At 44.5% G+C, this 20,225-nt stretch overlaps 1 protein-coding gene across 1 annotated transcript in view; it reads right to left on the bottom strand.

The window, feature by feature from the left end:
• The window catches only part of cacna2d2a (calcium channel, voltage-dependent, alpha 2/delta subunit 2a), a 170,699-nt gene that overhangs the window by 13,854 nt on the left and 136,620 nt on the right, over window positions 1-20,225 (bottom strand). Inside the window, exons 9-22 of the mRNA XM_069678964.1 lie at window positions 19,769-19,819; window positions 19,383-19,482; window positions 17,882-18,043; window positions 15,138-15,248; window positions 14,292-14,370; window positions 10,045-10,094; window positions 7,011-7,100; window positions 5,389-5,457; window positions 4,699-4,773; window positions 4,534-4,608; window positions 3,807-3,878; window positions 3,576-3,647; window positions 3,349-3,410; window positions 893-973 (exon numbers count right to left, since the gene is read on the bottom strand). Coding sequence (XP_069535065.1) covers window positions 893-973; window positions 3,349-3,410; window positions 3,576-3,647; window positions 3,807-3,878; window positions 4,534-4,608; window positions 4,699-4,773; window positions 5,389-5,457; window positions 7,011-7,100; window positions 10,045-10,094; window positions 14,292-14,370; window positions 15,138-15,248; window positions 17,882-18,043; window positions 19,383-19,482; window positions 19,769-19,819 — 1,149 coding nt within the window. The remainder of the gene's footprint in view (window positions 1-892; window positions 974-3,348; window positions 3,411-3,575; window positions 3,648-3,806; window positions 3,879-4,533; window positions 4,609-4,698; window positions 4,774-5,388; window positions 5,458-7,010; window positions 7,101-10,044; window positions 10,095-14,291; window positions 14,371-15,137; window positions 15,249-17,881; window positions 18,044-19,382; window positions 19,483-19,768; window positions 19,820-20,225) is intronic.

The raw sequence follows: 20,225 nt of genomic DNA, 5'->3' as shown, positions 1-20,225 counted from the left end.
AAAGAAACGAAGAGCAAACATCCTTTTTGCAAAGAGCAAACGAGGAAACGGAAGAAGAAAGGGAAACGAAAAAGAGAAATCCAGGAAAGACAAAAAACCAGAAACTGTGAGAGTCAAAGAAAAAGAAATGAAAGAAACAGGAAAAGAGGGAGAAACAGGGTCTGGACATAAAGGAATGAGAGAGACAACACGTGTCCCCATTCAGACCCACAGAAACCCAAACTCCCACATTTGACGAGCCCTCGGCCGGGGCCGTGTGGGAGTTTAAACACTGAATGATTCCAAAGCTGAGAAACATCTCACATAATAAAAGACACAAAACAAAAGATAAATAAATCACACACAGAACAGAAGGAAGATTGAAAAATGATAAAACTCATCATAAGGAGTGAAAAGCATGCGTGTTTTCACAGCTTTCTAACATCAAGTACTTTGAACACAGATGCTTCAGAATCATTACTTGGTGGAGAAGAGGCGAGAGCATTTGGCAAAAAAAATAATAGCACAGAGGTCGGCATTATTTTCACCTGAGTAACACAGTAAAACCACAGCTTTCACCTTTCTGTCTGTTCAGTCATTTTTTTCTTCAGCCAGTGTGAAGAAAAAACATCACCATTTTACAGCACAGCATGAAGACAGGAGGGAACAGGGGGCAGTAGAGGAGTCGGGGGACTCAGGTAAGATCCTGCCTATCGGAGAGCGCAGAGAGAGGGGGCAGAGAGGGGGGCAGAGGACTCTGCTCGGACGCTCGCTATGATGATGTCGGAGGACCCCGGACAGAAAGGACTGAATATCAGAGGTCATATTTAGGAGAGAGAGAGGAAGAAAGAGTGGAAAGAAAGAGAAGAGGGAGAGAGACAGAGAGTGAAGGATGCTGGGTAATCCCGGGTACTTACACTGCACCTGAAGGATCTGGTCACTCAGGTTGGCCTTGATGTGGTTCTCACTATAAGTGGGCAGTACCAGCCCTAGACTGAGGTGACGAGGCAGAAAATCACAAACATGTTATTATTGCAAACAAACACACAAAGACTGACATGCTCACTTAGAGACGAGCTAGAAGAAAGAGTCCTGTAAAACGGCATCATTACATCTTTTAGTAACGTGCTTCCTCCTGACACCAGAAGCTGGAGCCGGTCCTCAGACAGAGAGCGAGTCATCTTTAAAGTTATGTGAGGAGTCGAGCAATGTTTTACTCCTGAGTGTTTGTATGTGGACATTCACACACGAGGGTGCGCATTTAAACATGTGAATGTGGTCAAGTGATACACTTTCCTGCCATTGGTTTTATACTATTTTAAAGAGGGGGTATTCTGCTGTTTCACATTTCAAGATATATAAAGTTACAATGTTGGATGTCCAAACTAAAAGTGGGTGAAGTTTCAAATCTGTAGGTAAAAGTATGTTGGAGTAATCCCCAGGCTTCTCAGCTCAGTCTGCAGGCTGCTGTAAATGCCAGGTGCACACAGTTTTTTCTACACACTGCACTTCGTGATGTCACAAAGTGCAGCCTCAGCAGGCTTCGGAGAGCTGGCCAATCAGAAGAAAGTGGGCTTGTGGGGGCGGGGTTTCTAAAAGGGACAGAGCTGAGTTGTTTCAGGCAGAGGCTGTGTGAGGGCGTGCACAGAGCACCAGGGTGAGTTTTTTTAACTGTAAATTATGCTAAGTTACCTCACAGGTATCACTGAGTCAAATATGAAGCTTGACATTAGCACAATACCCTCCCTTTAAATATTAAAACCCAATTCGGCCCAATTTTTTTCATTTGCTAGTTTTTTATTTTTCTGATTTTGGATTCTCAATTTAATATTAAAAGAAGGAATGATGCACGGATTCGTCTTAAAAAATATTCTGTCTTTTGACGTTTTTGACGAGTAGAACGATGTTTTTAGAGACCCCGTTTTGTTTGTATGTGCACACACACACACACACACACACACATACACGCACACACACACACACACGCACACACACACACGCACACGCACACGCACACACACACACACACACACACACACACACACACACACACACACACACACATATCCAAGGATGCACATTTGCACATGTGAAGTTGGTAAACTTAAACACATTCTTGCCAATAGTTTTACACTCCTCTAATAATTGTCAATAATGTGCAGAGAAAAGCAGCAACCCGCCTGCAAAGGACTGTTAACAGGACAACTGCTGGCAGGCAAACATGCATACAAACAATGAAAGTCCCAAATTCAGGGGAACGTTAACCCGAGCCCCTTAAGCGCTCATATCAAATATAGTAAATACAGAGATGTATGAGCTCGTCAGTAAGATGACTCCTTAATATCAAAACTAATCTTTTGATAAATTGTGATACGAGAATATTGAACTAGGACACAAACAACAGTTCCACATGAAAGAGTTAGTTTGACCAAATGTTATCACTGTGCCATCTCAGTTTGATCTCCATCTGTTTTATGCAGACAAATATTTACTCTCCTACTAATGCAGAAATTAAACATGGGAGAAAATAGAAATACATGTCCCATCTCCTAATCTGCAGTCCCATACAAAGCTGAAATATAACACAGAAAGAGGATTAATTGGAACTGATAGAAAATCAGGCTGTGACAGTATCAGGTTCAGACTAAGCCTCAGCTACAGTCGGCTTCATTATGAAGCTAATTTATCTTAGAAACATCAAACATCCCCAATTTTACGAGCAGAATAAGTCCCATGTTCTGCCCTGAACTCTGGTGTGTAGGATACATGACAGAGGGGAGCTTTGGATGTCTGGTTGCATTCAGATTCGACTGTCACCAGCTTTGTTTAATTCACTGGAATTTCCCTCTGAGTTGAATATTAATAGAATTGTGCGGAGAAAGCCTCGTATGGACTGAGCCAGGACCGGGCGCGCTGCCAGCAGATGTAATAAAAAACACGTATCAGACATTTGGAGGACTATTGAATATCATAAACTGTAATTTGCAAAATGTTGCCTGAAGGAAACGTCGTAATGATGCAACCTCAAATGTTCAACCAAGTTTTGAGATGAATAAACTATGCAATTAATTTGAGCTTGGAGTACTGCTGAAGTTATTCATGAGAGAAGAAAAAGGGCTCTCTAATTCGGGTGATTCAGATGAATTACTTTAGAAGGCGGATGAGCGAGTTGCCTTTATTCAACAAGAGGTTAAGTCTATTTTTAATGTGTGACAGTGAAGCTACAGTTAATAAAACACTGCTTGTAGATGAGGGACGTCGCCCGAGTGGTGAAACCGATGCTTGTGACTCAAAGAGGTTGAGTATCAAAGTGGGACTCAGAGGTCTAAGTTGCGTCGCTCTGAGGTCAGTTTCTGATCTCAAACATACCTATAATCTGTTCCATCCACAGGCGTCCACGTGTACGTCCGCATGGCCTCGTCGATGTATCTCTGTTAGAAAGCACAAAGACGTTCAGATCCTCGGCACAGGCCTCTTACCGTCACTGGTGGAAAACAACAGATCCTGAACATACTGAGTGAGTCAGATTCATTACAACACCATGCAGGAAGGTGCCACTTTGGATCATGATTGACTCTCATATATTGATGACTTGCCTCATCAACTGACTTAATGAGCGTCCTGATTTTCTTTTGCCCTGGTTTGCCATCAATCATCTGTCGACGGATCTGAACAGGGAACGAAAAAGAGAGAGAGATGCTGAAGCTTGAGAAGGCTAACGGGTTTATCAACAGGGGAGAGAGAGTGAGAAATTAAATGATTAAATCAAAGTTATATTAAATACACTATTATTACTAATGATTTTGTTTCAGAGAGGTTGGGTTTACCTCCTCCTTGTTGTTGTCCTCCAGCTCTGCATCCAGAAAGTCCAGAGTGACGGACTCCCTGAAGTTAAAGATCTGAACAGAGAGATAAAGCAGGGATAGATGGAGGAGGGTTACCGTCAATAAGACAGAATAACATCCACATTTTTTTAAAGGGCCAGTTCGACGCTTTTCAACCTCAGTCTTATCATGCTATTATGGGGCTCTGTATAATTTGGCTCTGTGCCTTTCCGCTTCTCCAAAGGAAAACCTCCTGGAAAACCTCCGCCAGACTAAAACGTGTCATCTGGCAGAGGCCAGGGAGCTTGCTAAACTACACTTCCTCAATCTAGGACGCCCGCCTCCGATGTTATGTCTCGTTCAAAATCGTCAGGTTTGAAATGTAGACTGCAGACCTGAAGATTTTTTAGACGTCTGTACCGCTCTGAGGCATTGCCTGCAGCTAAAACGGTAGTATTTCACTCCAGCGTCTCTCGCTGGGCCGTTCCTTTCAGAGGGAGGGGCGCAAATGCACGCTGGGTATTGTAGGAATGTAGAATGGGTGAAACCACGAGCTGTTTGTACAACTTTCTCCACAGCTATGGCGCCAATTGCAAATATTATTGCTTCTATCGATTACAGAGGACACCATCTTTGACTGACTTTTGACTTTTTCCAGGGGCGGACTGCTCCTTTAATAAAATGGGGCCTCTAAGTCATTATGCAGGGCAGCGTTAAAAGTTAGACCTACTTTGGGTCTCAAGTTGGGATGCAGCAGCACATAGCCGTTTGGGTCGATGGCGAAGGTGTAGCCGTTTGCTCCAAGCTGTAGAGAAAAAAGTAAAAGGAGATGTGATTAAATAATCGTAGGCATGAGAGTGACATGAGAGAGATTTTACTCGTACAGGATGCTCACTCTGTATGTTGGCGTCTTCTTTTTGATTTCATTGATCGCAATATCGACTCCCATGACTCCCAGGATGAGCTGGTTCTGTAGGAAGAACATATGAGGGAATTATTAACATTTAATCCACACATGCACCGGACTCAGAGACTCTAGAGAGCCGGTCGCTAAACTGTGAGCTTACTGGAAACATCTCTATGCGATCTTTGACTTACCACCGTGTGTGCAATCTAATAGTCCATATTTTCACAGTCTATCTCGAACTGAGTCGGTTTGCAGTAGCATCAATGCTTTAAGCCTGTGTGATAAGCTCAGAGTAAATACTTTGGTCATGGACACTGAAGGCTGGATGCATCTGTGCTCTCTGGATGATAAAAGGTACAACAGATGTGATGTCTGCTGTCACCTCAGGGGGGAGGTGTTGGCTAGAAGAGCACAGCTGGGTGGACGCCATAACAAATGACTGATGATGGTCGACAACAAGAGACGCAGAATACAATCTGAAACCCTTCTGCTACTCCGACTCTTTCTGTTTGATTAACCTCAGACATGTGTAGCTTTAAATGTATGATAATAAAGCTCTTACATAATAATAATAAAGGGGAAGACTCATTCATACAAAGGGTAAGCTAGGGCATGAGTCATGTTGTATGCTGTGTAAGCGAGCTATTTTAGGCTCCATATCTGGAGTGTTGTTTTTACCTGAGAGCTCACAGTATCCACAGTGAGGTTGAAGACAGGCATTGTCCCGGTGATGACGAGGCCCAATCCCTTTAAAACACATTAGAAATCCACCGTTATGCTTTAAAAAATCTTTAAATATTGCATGCTTTAATATCCAAACAAATAAAAACAGAAAAATAACAGCCTAGTATTTGAATCATTGATTTATCTCCAGTTGTTTTCATGCAAACGATGGTAGAAAATGCTGTTTTTACCCTCTCAGATATGGAGTTTTCAGCTTTTGTCTGTTTCATAACATATTAAAGGAACAATATGTAACATATTTACTGGAATTTATCATTAGATGGCCAAACGTCATCAGAGATTAAGGAAACATGCTAAGTTGAAATACTGGCTTCTTCCATTCCGGTGCGTAACTTCTGTGTGTGTTTTGGCCTGCGTGATCCCGTCCACTGTCCATGTCGTCACCCCGGGTTACCAGATATGAAACAAATCGGCACACAGGACTCGTTGCTTGTCACTGTCAAAGCACACGTCTTGCGCTCGAGTAGGTTCAGTGTCCTCAACCTGCGTGAGCTTCATGTTGTACTAGCTTTAGTGCTTAGCTCTGTTGGGGAAAAGCTGAGCGCGTGAGCGTGGGTGGTGGTGCAAGTGAGTGAGAGAGACAGGAAGTGAGTGTGTGCGCATGAGTTACGAGAGGGAGCGGAGATCAGAGCGGATCAGGGGAGAGTATTATCGGAAGACTAGGTCTAAACCTAGTATGTGGATGACCTCATCAGGTCAATGTGCGCTTTTGTGGGCGATGTGTTACAAGGACTGTCCTTATGAGGCCGATGACAACGTGTTTGAAAGCAGGTGCGCGCTGCGGACGTAGGTGGGGACAGTGGATGAGCAGCGGAGGAGCAGCCCCGCCTACTCCCCGAACAAAGTATCCAGAGACGTATAGACAGAGAGTCGCGTCAGTGGAGGTCCAATACGCTCCATGAGCCGCCATTGCGATGTCGCAACTCTCGCTCTCTACAACCCTGAAAGTACCGTCAGTCAGTCAGTCAGTCAGTCAGTCAGTCAGTCAGACCTACACATATACATACAGACCTGTGTGTAGGGCTGACCCCGGCGGTCAGCCAATAACTGAGCGACTGTACAGTAAGGCTGTGTGTGTAATAAATCCACGTACTCCTAAAGACTGAAGATAGGGAGTTAGCCCTGAAGCTAGCTTCGGCCCTGGGGCAGACTGATAAGTCTCCCCTGTGCTTTCCGACTACAGCCGGAACGCTGAAGTAGGATAGGCTAACATTCAAATCTGGAGAGGGAGCGGGGGAGATGCTCTCCAATATTTGAATTTAGACTGCAGTACCCCTCTTTAGACGCTAGCTGTCCATGTTACATATTGGTCCTTTAAATGAAATACGTTTAAGGTTTGGACTCACAAAACACATTTTCACTACTCTTTGACATTTTATAGGCCAAACAACACATCTAATAATCTGGAAAACACTCAGCAGATTTATCTTATCATTAGTAAGTACTTCAACATATAAGAAAGTTCCACGAATCTCCAGGAGACTTATTTGGATAACACTATGAAGGTGACTTACAGGCTTATAATGAAGATAAATATAATTGGAACTGTCCCTCACCAGAGCATCCTGGTAGACGTTTGTCCACTGCACCTGCTTGGCTTTAGGCCCAGCCAGCACCATGGGACGACCCAGCACATCCAGGTACTCCTGCAGCAGCAGAAAACACACACACACACACGCTGTCATAACCACACACAATAAACACACATAATCAAACAGACGTTTATAGTGGTTATCATGTACAGGCATTAAAGGCAGAGGGCTGGAAGAGCCTTTCAACGTTCATCTGTCATAAAACTATAAGACCCTGACCGGCCTCCTCTCTGTCACCACATAAACCAGTGGGCCACCAGCGGCAGCATCGCGGTCCTGCCGAGCCATAAAGCCTCCAGTCCTGAGACACTCAGGGCCGTTTTTCATCATTATGAAGGAGCTATTAAAAACACATTAAGGGTGTCAATGGCACGACGTGCAAACAGGCCATTCTCCCAGAGGCTGTGCTGTCATCGCCGGTGCTGTGAGAATGTCCCACAGCGATGGTGAATAGAGGTGAGGGGTTAAGTCCACGAGTCATACATCATATTCACTATATTCTTCTTGTTCTCTGGAGCCACAACAACCATAGCTGAGATGTCTATTTTTTGTAAACAACCTATTGATCCATGTCGATTTGGAGATGGAGCGTAATTGGTCAAATTGCTGAGTGATTGACCTCCTGACATATGAAGCGTGGCACAGTTTGGAGGGGGTGAAGGCCTGCAGGGGACGGGACGATCGCACTGTGAGCCCTCAGAGTCAGTGTGTTAATATGAGGACAAGAGACAGCTGACTTATTATCTCATTAAACTGACTGTGTAAGAATCTGCCAACATTAGAAGTAGGGATGCACGTTATCAGTATGTGCAGATTATGGCTTGAAAATGACATATCGGCATCGGCAGATACGTCATTTTTCTGCCCGATACTTTCCGCCGATAAAACAAGGCTTTAATTCTGCCTGGATGCTCGATGAGTCCCTAAAAAGCGTGACGCAATGCTACGACATTAACTCGGCGTCTTCTGACAAGCGTGAAGAAGGGTGCAAGTTTTTCAAAGCTTCTGAGACGGACAGCAAGGTTGATTTTATTTTATATATTTGTTCTGTAAGAGAAAAAACACACCGCTCACCCGGTATCAGACTTGATTGAGGAGCTGGAGCTATAAGTAGATTTCTGCACAGAGTTGAGTGTGTGGACGCTGTTTTCATTCTTCTATTTGTTCTGTGCAATCGGTAACATTTGCCCTAGTTGTGGCTGTTGTCAGGTTGTCTCAGGGAGAGCATCATACAAGCCTGTCTAAGTTGTATGAATATCACAGTTTCATTTGAAAGAAAATGTTACAAACAAATAAATCTGGCATTTTGTACATAATCTAAATTTAAGTATGTTTCTCATATTGCCCAGTGAATGTGTACATTTTAAAAAGCACTGTATTATGTTATTTCTGCATCTGCCAGTGGGCCACTACAATAAGAGTAGGCATGATATCATTTCCACTACAGAGGAGACTTCATGTTCTCTGCAGTTAGGTGGGAAAAAACATGTGCCTAATATATCGGTATCAAAATTGGCAAAAAGGTTTGTAAAATATCGGCTTATCGGATATCGGCAAAAAATCCAATATCGTGCCTCCCTATCTACAAGTACTCCACATTCTTCCTCAGTATCCTGACTAGGCTCTTTTGCAGGTATAAAGACAAGTTAAACAGGAACAAGGGAGCAGCAGCAGCAGCTCTTTTGGTCGCATGTTAATTTTAACAACATTACTCGTGCACACATGGTGACACATCTCTATCCGCTTTGCAATTAAAAGGGAAACATTATCGCAGCTTTCTGACCCTCGTATCCATCCTCAAGACACAAAAGGGGGCGCCCTGTGTAAGCACACAGCTATTTCAGTATTATGCTTTTGACCGTTTGTTTTTCATCGCCTGAACAGTGAGGTGCTGACAGGCGTAACCTATTCTATTATTAGCTCAATAAAAGTCCGGTTTAACGCGCCACAGGGAGATATTCCATCAGGACGATGACAGCCAGACCTTTTCACGGGATATAGGGGGAAATTTTCCGCCTGGCTAGAACAATCTAGGAAATATAAAAAGTCAGCAAGTGGAGATATGTGGTCCAGGGGAGCCGGAGCCGTATAGACTCCAGCAGCATCCCTGAGCGTTGATTAAAGGCTGTCGTCTCAGTGGGTACAGCAACAACAATCAGAAAGAACACACTCATCAGGCTTTTACTACAGGTTGAGATAATATAGAAATAAGTCACTACCTGGCAGAAACACAAAAAATAGTCCCATTATTTTTTTAAAACTCTTCCAACATTATCTCATGACTCCGGCAGCACGAAGTATAATATTTATACCATCTGTGGTCCATCTGCTTTTTGGATGTTCCCATCTTAGTCGAGTGAGCCCGTGTGATGTTGAAGGGCACAGTGTGATTAAATAATGTGTCTTCTGAGCCTACACAGAGAGCCGTAGTCACCCACCTTCAGAAAACCTATTAGTGTAAGTGGCAGTTCTCAGAATATAAATATGCCAGAGTTAATGGAACAGCTGACAGTATATTCTGGGGCCCGGATCGCTCACCGGGGCCGAGCTTGCGGGGGTGGGAGGAGGAAATGGGGGAGGAAACAAAGAGGAGGGAGGGGGGGGTGTGCAGTAGCCCCTCCACCTCCTGGAGTCAATTTCTACAGCTGGAATGAGGTTATCCCAAGAGCCTCTGGAAGCTCGTGGTGCCTCAAGCGAGTGTGGGGGGGCGAGGAACCTGAGGTATGCGAGGAACCTGAGGTGTGTGTGTGTGTAAAGAGAGAGATGTGAAGGTCTTTATTTCAAAGGAAGACCACACTGCTGTTTGTTATCACTCCATCTCAGACTCTGTTACTTCCTCTCTGTAGTCACCCAGCTGTGTCCTCTGCTGTCCCTTTGTTATGGAAGACTAAAAAGCATATCTACGATCTGTATAATTAACATCAAAGCAACAATGAAGGGAAAATCTTCCTGCTGTTTTTTCATAAAGATGCATTCAGTAGCGTGTACAGTATCTTACCTGCGTGTTGATTCTGATGGCTCCAATCGATGGTATTTCAAAGTAGTAACCTGCAGATTAAGAGGAGACAATCAATACACGCGCTGCTGCTTTGTTGTGCCCGCACGTGTCACACTCTGTCCACATTTTCAGGAGTTAAACCGCCAGCGAGTGAACTAAAAGGATCCATTTAGAGATCGGAGTCTCATCTCTTCCATGTTATTAGGTACATGTAACGCCATCATCCCAAACTGATGATGCCGGGCCGAGCAGGCATGACAGAGCTCGCGGGCGCTGACCCCTGCACACTCGGTGGTCGTGCTGTAGGATGTAAATGCGGAAGGCTCATTGGGAATGCTGAGCCCCCGGCGCTGCTGCCGCTGATTAGGAATGTAGGAGAGTGACCGACCGGGTCAATAACCGCGCCGCTCCCCGAGTTATTAAAGCCATGAGTGTTTATACAAAGAGCGGCGAAATGGAGACGGCAGCACCAGAATGTTAAAAGGCCGAGATGACTCTCATTATTTTGATACATTACGCACTTTGCCACGGCGGTTTGTGTCGAGATTTGCCTCCTCTGTCTCATTTGCACATCCCTGCACACACAACCTATTGTTCACACACATGCGGGGCACAGCTATTTGTCATAGTTTTGTTCCGAGCAGTGGTTTGTCCCCTGTGCTTGTGGCGGCGTGCCAGAGAGGTAGCATCTGTTTGCTTGTAGGGCAGAGCTCGGGCGAGATGAGGGGACGGGGACAATATCGGCGGTAACTAAAAAGTAAGCGTGTAATGTTGATCTAATCTAAGATGTGTGGGTTAACAACAGAGGTCTGCTATGTCAGGGGCAATTATGAATTTAATCAATAACCTATTTTCTTTGGTGAACTCATTTACATAACGCCTCTGTGTTCAGCTCTCCTCAAACATCACTCTGATTTATGAAGTCGTTAAGGTTTGTTTAGAGAAACAATACAATGAAAATGTGACTTTTTGGGCGGTCCACTTCACTGAGCTATAAATTATATTATACATCCGTTGAGCTTAAAATATATCAAGTGGTAATCTCGAAGAGCTCGGTTTCGTTCTCTTTGGCGGCACCTATGGTGATAAACGTTAATTTTGGGAGCACACTTCCCAGATATCCAGACAGTGTCGCATGTGTGACGTCCACGATTGGCTCCGGTTGTAACGCTTGATTTTCCTCGCTGACGGTCGCTTTCCTTTTCAGACTGTTTGCCTTCATCTGAGCGTCCAATTAGTTTGTTTTTCACTTATTTTTGAAGTTGTATCTGTAGTCATCTGTAAGCAGCCGCTTAGCTCCGCCTACCCTCTCTGGTGGACCAACCACTGCTGGGTGATGGAAAACGTGTCACTAACTTGGCGCTGCTTGTGATTTTCTCCACGAATGTCGCCATAGACACCCAGTCTGTAATACTGCAGTGGGCCATAGGCTCAATCACCACTGTGTTACCTCATTCAGCGACAGATAGTGACTTAACACACATTTATTTAAATTAAAATCTTTCGAGATTATTACTTTAAGTATAATTTAGAGCATATGTTGTGTCAGGTATGAGTAGACACTTTCCTCCTCTGTAGACCAGCATGCACTACTTTTTCTTTCACACTCAGTTTATCAAGATTTCTTTCTTTAAACAAAGAAAAGTTTACCAACTAAACGTCATGGTGTTGCTAAGTTGCTTAAGGATTTATCTTATGGATGACCATCATGCATTAAAGGGATATTTCATCCCTAGTTTTGGATTATAAAGCGCCCTGCTGTTGAAGTATTAGGATCACCAGTGCAGTATATCACATTTGCCGCCTTTATCCTCCGTTTCACCTTTTCCTTTTGAAGATAACTCTCCCTTCTGTTTTGGATTTTGTCTCGCCGTGTGAGAGCATGGAGAAATGTTTTCATTGTCCTCAGAGTCACAGAGAGGTTACTGTCTTCTTAGGGTGGCAGTGAAGCTCAAGTGAGACAACAGCTAGCTTCTCAGAGTGGCCTAGTGTGTGTGTTGCTGCTGTTCGTCTTATGTGTGTGTGTCACGGGTGAAGGGTTAGGGCCCGTGGAAGTGTCAGGGAACTGGCTCTGTTGGAGCGAGATACCAAAGAGTAAGAAGTAGTGACGATATGAGAGGACAGCTCCACTGAGGCTGCTGTGTCAACACTATTGTCTTATGTTGGCATAGGCTTTAGTAGCATGCTAATCACTACAGTCGTGAACAGCAAAGAGCGTGTTGGCGCAGAGGCGTAATCCTGGACTTTCCCCGGTCTGACAGCGAGATGGCACGGTAATCATCCTGCTACCAGACTCCTCCTGCTAATTAATAACAACTTCTGGGGAGATACTTCTGAAGCACTCGGCTCCGCTGGCAATAAGCTAATCAACAGCAGCAGTTAGCCGAGGCTTCACACAGACAGCTAAAGGCCTCATAAAGGAGCAGCTTTAGATAAACTGCAACACTGAGAAACAACGTCAAATCAAGCCGGCAAACAGAGGAAGAACAGAGGACGAGAAGTGGCTTTAAAGAATAACACTGAGCACAACAACAACAGTCTGTGTTAGGTTGGGACCAAATGAGCTGAGTCGAGATGAGATTCATGCAGACAAAGTAGCTGACAGGAGGAGCGGCTGAATCATGTGTGCTGTCAGGCTGTCTGTCAGAGGCAGGGCCGCCTGTTCGCTGGGTTATTTTAGGGACTGTGGCGGCTTCAGATTAATAAAATATCGATTTCACATCGCAGGGACACAGACACCTGGAGGAATCTCAGAAGACAGGTTGGTGAGGGTGCAGACAGGTATAAAAAAAAAACGAATTTTGTCCTAATAATATTTACAAAATAAAAAGTTAAGGAGTTTCTGATAAGCAGTGTTTCGCTGCACTTTTCTGTTGGTGAGTTTCAAGCGTGTGTCGCCTCTAAACACAGCCACGGTCACTGATAGGTGTGGTCAAACGTGTGCAATGCTGCACCTCTTACAACACCCAGCAACGATGTCACAGGGGTCCTGGTGTACACATGTACATCACTGCAGCATGGGGGGAGGTTAAGCAGGAGGACAGCAGGAGGTTTTGAGTGAGTCTCAATTCACTCTTCATGTTAGAAGGTAAACATTATGTTCAGGGGTAAGCAGTGTCTGTTAAATGGACTGTACTTATATAAAAAATGGATTGCACTTATATAGCGCTTTTCTAGTATTGCGACCACTCAAAGCTGCTTTTGACACAACATGTCACTTTCACACACTGATGGCAGAGGCCTAAGCGCCAATCTCCTATCTATCTATAGATACCCGATGGTTATGCCTTCAGGAGCAATTTGAGGTTGTCTTGCCCAAGGACGCTTCAACATGTGACTGTAGCTGTCAGGGATCGAACCCCCAACCTTCCGATTGAGAGACGACCGACTTTACCACTGAGCCACAGCCGCCATGTTAGTGTGAACATGTTCTTTAAATATGTGTTAGTCCTTTGACAGGCGCACTCTTTGCCCGCTTTGTGCTGAAATACTATTTGTTCATTTGATGGCACCAGATCTCAGACTCCATCCATCCATTATCTTATACCGCTTATCCTGTTCAGGGTCCCAGCTGTCATTGGGCGAGAGGCTTGGGTGCTTTCACGCTCATTCTCAAACCACGGGCAATTTAGAGTCACTGACAACCTAACGAGCATGTCTTTGGACTGTGGGAGGAAGCCGGAGTACCCGGAGGGAACCCACGCATGCGCGGAGAGAACATGCGAACTCCACACAGAAAGGCCCACTACGTCCGAACCGGGGTTCAAACTAGGAACGTTCTAGCTGTGAGGTGACAGCGCTAACCACTGAAAACTGCACAGCCCAGATCTCAGACTCTTTCTATTAAATCTCCAATCACTCTCATTGTATACCTGGTTATGGAAATGTGCCTGAAGGGTCAACATAACACCCTTCAGAACAATGAACACACTGGTGTTGCTGTGCACTGCTTAGGAGAACGAAGGCAACACATTGATTTATAGTTATTTTGTTGGGATTGATTTTCCACTCGGGAATGTTGTGGCTCATATAAGAGAGTGTGGCGCTATATATTCTACTGATGATCCCTTTATTTTGTTATATTGTTCTGGGGATCTAAGTAATGTTAAGTATGATGTGCCCATCTATAAAATCACTTTTAGGAGCAATGTCGATCAAACCTCCGACCCTGAAATGAATGCACAACCCGCTCTACCTCCTGAACCACCGCCAGCTACAAACATGATGGAAACACCTCAACCACTCACCTTTATTGGCACAAGCTATCCACTGCAAAGGGGTGACATCATAATTATGCTGGCCAACAGAGAAGGTGAACACACGGACCTTGATGGAGAAATGATGGAGAGAGAGAAGGGACAAAATAACAAATCATCACAGCTGCTAGAGGAAAACCGCACTACGGTAACCTCCTTCCTGATGGCACGGCTGACAGTCACATGACAACTTTAATGCATAAATCTCGAGTACGGTTCGACTGGCCTCCCAGTCAACTCGCACCACCGTCTCCAACATAAGTGTGCATAGAGAGAGAGCTGTCAAACTGCAGATTATTCCTCCATGACAGCAGCCGTCATGAGGGAGCTGGACCGTAATGGGCATCAGAATAAATATCGGTGGGGCTGTGAAAACAGGACAGGAGGGGTGGGAGTGACAGCACGACTGGAACAAAGACACAAACCGAGTATCTATTGGCGGTAACTTTAGAGGCTCTGAAGATAAAGTGGCTAATTAGTCAGCAGGTCAGAGCTGTTAACACCAGCAGCAACACAACAAAGGAGATGGAAGAAGAGTGAAAGAAAGAGACACAGGCGGGAGGGAGGGAGTTGAAGAAAGGCCAAAGAGATGAATCACAAGAGGAAGAATCCAGAATTAAAATGGAAGTGAAGAAGGATTGGAGTTATGTGCACAGATTGGAGTGTTTGGCATGTCTGATAGTCGAACTAAATCAACTGTCTGTGCAATAATGAGACGCTGTCGTCAGAATCGGGTGGGAGACGGGGAGGGAAAGACCATTTCTGGACATGCATGATCTCTCGGGCTGGCAGAGCGAGGAGATGCAATAGATAACAGGCTGACGGGGACAGACTCACCGTTTTGTTGGGCCAGTTGTACTTCTCAAAGATATCCTGTGCACGATCCTCCCCGCCATCTGTAAACATCATTATCATCTTATTGCAGTTGGCCCTCGGGGCACTGCTCTCCTGTGGCACATAGGAGGAGAGAGGGAGGGAGGAGAGGAAAGAAAGAGAGGGGGAGAGGTAGGTTAGGTAATGTGCACGAATAAAAAGGGAAGGTGATTACGCTGGAACATCACTATAAACAGCGTGGTGCTGGGGTAAATAACTCAAGGAAGAGCAGAGAACTTCATAAAACATAGAGATAAACAAAGTGTCTATTTAGATCTCATTTATGCCCAAGACTCTGGAGTGTATGGGATTATTTTCCACTATGTTTGTGGACTCGGTATGACACCTTTGTTTAAAGCTCCTGTGAGGAACATTAGCTTTGTGTTGATTTTGGCGCCCTCTGTGGACAAAGCGGTCGTGATTTTGTCCTGTACATGCTTAACGCCTGGACCCCACAGGATCCACGTGCGGCGCAGTTCTGGTCCGTCAGACGGTGTGTGCCCTACCCCACAAGAGGCTTTCTTGAGCCGCAGCGCAGCGGAACGATGGCCCAGCTGGACTCACAGCTGAGATCACATGATCGTGGGAGAACTACTTTATCGCGCAGGAATCACGAAATCATACGATCAATGTTAAAACAGAGCAACACACAAACAACAGTTCAGTTTGCACCTCCGAGGTTGATTATCTGTGATTTCTGTGCTTCTACCATGGTTGAGTCTGTACATGTTGTTTTATTTTGAAATGACCGGATGCTCTACTCTATTTGCATGTCTAACTTCCTGTGTGGAACGATCTGCTCTGTTGAGCTTGACGCGCGCTTGAAGCATCCGTCAAAAATAAACTTGGCGCATATTTTTAGCGGAGCAGAGTGGAGCAGAGCGGAGCGGAGAGACACTTCTGGGACTCAGACTCCCCACCGATGTAGTTGCAGTGTACTAAACCTACCCTTTAAAATGACCAAAGACAATGTTCCCTTATGTTTAAAATGCGGACCAGGACAGTTGTAGTTGCGTTTTGTCCTTTTCATTTAATACTGATAGTTAGCTAATTTATAAAGTACATTTTGAGTTTTATGGATGAACACTAATTAACACATACAGCTCCAAAGAGACCACTCCAAATGTTCCTTAAATCAGCAGCTCTCTCTACATGTCATGACGGGCCCAATACAGATGTGAACCCCACTGAAAACCTGAATGTGATCAAGAGGAAGATAGATGGTCGCAAGCCGAGCTGCTTGAATCTTTGCACCAAGTTTGGCCCAATGTCACCCAATTTGACAGACTGGTGGAGAGCATGAACGCTGTAATTAAAAACCAGGTTATTCCATCAAATAATGATTCGTGAACTCTCCATGAGTTAAAACACGAGTATAGTGTTCATTTATCAACATAAATGTGTTTTCTTTGCATAATTTGAGGTCTGAAAAACATCTTTTTGTTATCTTAACCAGCTGTCATTTTCTGCAGATAAAAGCCTAAATGAGAATATTTTACTTGTAGTAGGGAGAAATGTTGTATACAATAGAACATTTGACAGAGTTAAGTGCAGTGCAGTGGTTTTGTAATTTTCTCAAGAGCTGTACAGTGTTTAAGAGAAGTCATATAATGCATCGTATAATGGAAGGAAAGAAGGCCGAGATTCAATCTGCATCCCTACATAACAAGTGAAAAGTCATTGTCTACATAATATAATTTTCACTCACTTATCTTTTAATATTCTTTGTGTTTAATTGTGTCACAATAGGCACATCTAAGCGTTTATCCTTCGCTTTTCGTCACACATGAAACATCCCCTCGTCTACATACGCTTCCTCGCGCTGCCAGAATTTTAAGAATTCATTTGAAGTGTACAACATTACTCTTGCGTTAAATTTGATTTTGTCAGAAACACTTTCACAATCATTCCAGCACAACACGCTCAAAGCCAGGCACCACTTTTTAGCATTCTGCTTCAATACAAACTCCCCCTCGCCCCCCCCTTCCTGCACAGCAGCTGCCATTGATATGCACGCCAGCGGCATGTCAATCTGACAAGATTCTAATAAAGATAAATAATATTGCTACAATTACATATTTTTATTGTGCTTCTGTCACCAATCATGGCCACAGACAGCGATTAAAAGGCCCTTTTTATTTCTCATTTTGCTGGCAGGGGAAGGTGGGGTGGGTGGGGGGGGGGCTGGGGGGGCAGCTGGCACTTGGCTCTATGCCTCCGAGCCCACCAGAGGAATATAAAGTGTCTGTGGCTGATCTCCTCTGGGCTGCGCTCATCAATCATCCCATCAGAGCCCATTAGGGTGGCAGCCTCTTAAAATACACAGCAGCATACGGAGCTGAGGCAGCACCTGTGTCGGGAGCACGTGGACGCCTGCTGCTGATACACGTCACCGCCGCGCTGGCTGCTGCAAACGGAAGCGTGACTCCAACACAACAGCAGCTATCAGACCCATCTCCAACAATGACAGAACCCTGGACATGTCTTATAGGAACCTGCACCAGAGCCTGTCAGCACTGTTTTATCTCTGTTAATTCTGTTTTATTAATTGGATTAGACAGTGACCCTGACAGGATGTATCCTAACACGCTGCAGCTACAGGACACAGCTCCAGCATGTTATTTGAACGCTCTCTGCAGGCTCACAGATCCTCACAAACAAACATCCACCCTGCTTTCACCATCCCTCAAAAGCTTGTTGGCTCTTACATTGAGAAGCTGTTCAAAGGCAAATGTGAAGCCAGACTTGTAATCTGTGGTTCCTTTGGCTTGCATATGCATAACAGCCTCCTTGAAGATCTTCTTGTTACGAACGTTGGCTTGGACCAAAGTCCGGAAGCACGGAACGACGGCATCGGCCTTTTCATTGAACTAGAAGAGAGAGAACAGAAACACAAATGAGCACATGGTGCATGAATGCTGACTTTTCTGGACAAACATGAGACACAAATTACAAAATCTAAACGTGTGTCTGTTAGTCTATGTAGTTTGTGTTTGTTCTAACATACAGATGTGTAGTTCATGGCAGCAGGATGCAGACGTAGGAGATGTAAGCTGCCCTACTACTCTCTGGCTGGCAGGAAACACTGGTAATTACAACTTTCCACACAAAGAACAGGTGCACCTGAAAGCCAGTGCAAACCAGTGACAGAAACCCAGCCAAGGTAATATCACCTGTCTCATCTCATCCACCAAATTAGCCTAAAAGTCTGTGTGTGTGTGTGTGTGTGGTGCATCTCTGTGCACATGGTGTATATGTTTGTACATGTGTGCAGGGTCTATGAGCGATTACGATATTAGTGGCGATGTCTGTAATAGCAGGTTTCAGATGCTGTTCTCTTCTTGAAGGTCAACTTCAAAATCTACTACGACATTTCAGAGGCAAGATGGATGTAAAACATTACGTGTGAGGAAGATGACATTTTTCATGGGTAGGTGTCGGCATCATGTTTAAATTGTAAGTAATCACAGACGGATGTGAAAAGGTTAAATCACATTGCTTGTGCCTTAAAATGCAAGGAAAGAGAAGAGGTGTTTAAGATATTAGAAAATTACTACTATTATTTATTATAAATTATTACTACTACTATTTATTATAAAAAAAATAGGTCCTTTAATAATGATACCTCCACTACAGAAGTGAGGCAACAATTTGTCACTTTGTGCAGAAGGCTGGAGACACCACCTTCTATAATTTTCAGTTACTTTTTGGTTATTCGTTTTTGTAGTAATTCACACGCAAGCTTTTGTCAACCTTCACTTTTTTATTGTTGTGAAAATCAGATGAGTTCCCACCCAGATTACCATGCTCATTTCTTGCTCCTAGAGCTGGGATTTAGAGGCATACAGTGGCTAAGAGCAATGGATTATGAAGGATTACCCGGGGAAGTCTCCAAACAGAGCCACCACACCGAGCATGCGGATGTGTTTATGTGTGTGTGTGTGTGTGTGTGTGTGTGTGTTATCTGTCCTCCAATATAGGATAACTGTAATATTTTCCTACACATTGATCCTAATAGAAAGCTCGGCAATCACCAGAGAGACGGCGAGGAAGCGAGAGACGGGCGCAATCCCGCATGGACAACGGTGCAATAGTATAATATAATGCACTATAATGAGGGATTTTCAGTGTTTCCATTGCTAGTATGCGCACACACGCAGATATGTGTGTCATACACTCACACATCCTGATCTGCAGGTTTCTACTCACCCTGGCCACATTCACATAGTCGTCATCCGACAGAGTGTCCAGCATCTTTATCACGGAGGTCTTCATCAGCTTCAGAGTGAGCCCGCTGACACTTCCACTCCTGCAGAGAGAAAGCAACGAACCTCACATAACAGCAGACAAGTTCCTCTCCTGCTTACTTCCTTGTGAAGGCCTGGAGCAACAGTTTGTCTAAATTAAGGCATCACATCTGTGTGTTTCAGAGGGTGCTAAAGTGGACTTCAACGTAGCAGAGAAAATGAGCAGTGATCACTTTCTTCTAAGACATTTCTCAGACCAACAGGTGGCACTAGCGCCCTTTCCTCTCCAGCCAGGGGGAGCTGTTGAAAGACGAGGTGATGAGAGAGACTGAGGAGTAAGATACTCACACATCCACAATGATGACCATGTCCTTTGGAGACGATGCACCTTGGATATACCTGTACAAAAGACACAAAGAACTGGCTTTAATTTGCTCCCATAATCTTTGAGAATGCGACAAAAGGAAGAAGTCACGACGAGCCGAGCCACGATGATGTGGAGGGACCGCGGCTGAGCCCAGTTAAGCGTCAGAATACAGAGAAGGCTTATGTGCTTAGAAGAGTTAATAAGTTGTGTTACATACTTCAGTGTTGGCTACAGCCACTGCCGGCTGACTTCAACAGAGATACTCCTCTTAACTGAATTACAATGCCTACTCTAAATAATTACCGCATAAGCCAAAGTAATTGCTAGTTTATGGTCTAAGTATATTATTACACATTCACAACAATGGCCTGCACTGAGCCATAAAAACCCAAGCACACGAGCCACCACAGCAAAGACTCTTACAAGCCTGGTGCGGAC

This window comes from Semicossyphus pulcher, unplaced genomic scaffold (genome assembly GCF_022749685.1).
Source record: "Semicossyphus pulcher isolate SPU_LCO1_2020_fin unplaced genomic scaffold, fSemPul1.0.p SCAF_3, whole genome shotgun sequence".
Classification (NCBI taxonomy): Eukaryota; Metazoa; Chordata; class Actinopteri; order Labriformes; family Labridae; genus Semicossyphus; species Semicossyphus pulcher.
Note: the sequence above shows the minus strand (reverse complement) of the source record. Positions and strands in the feature narration are given on the sequence as shown.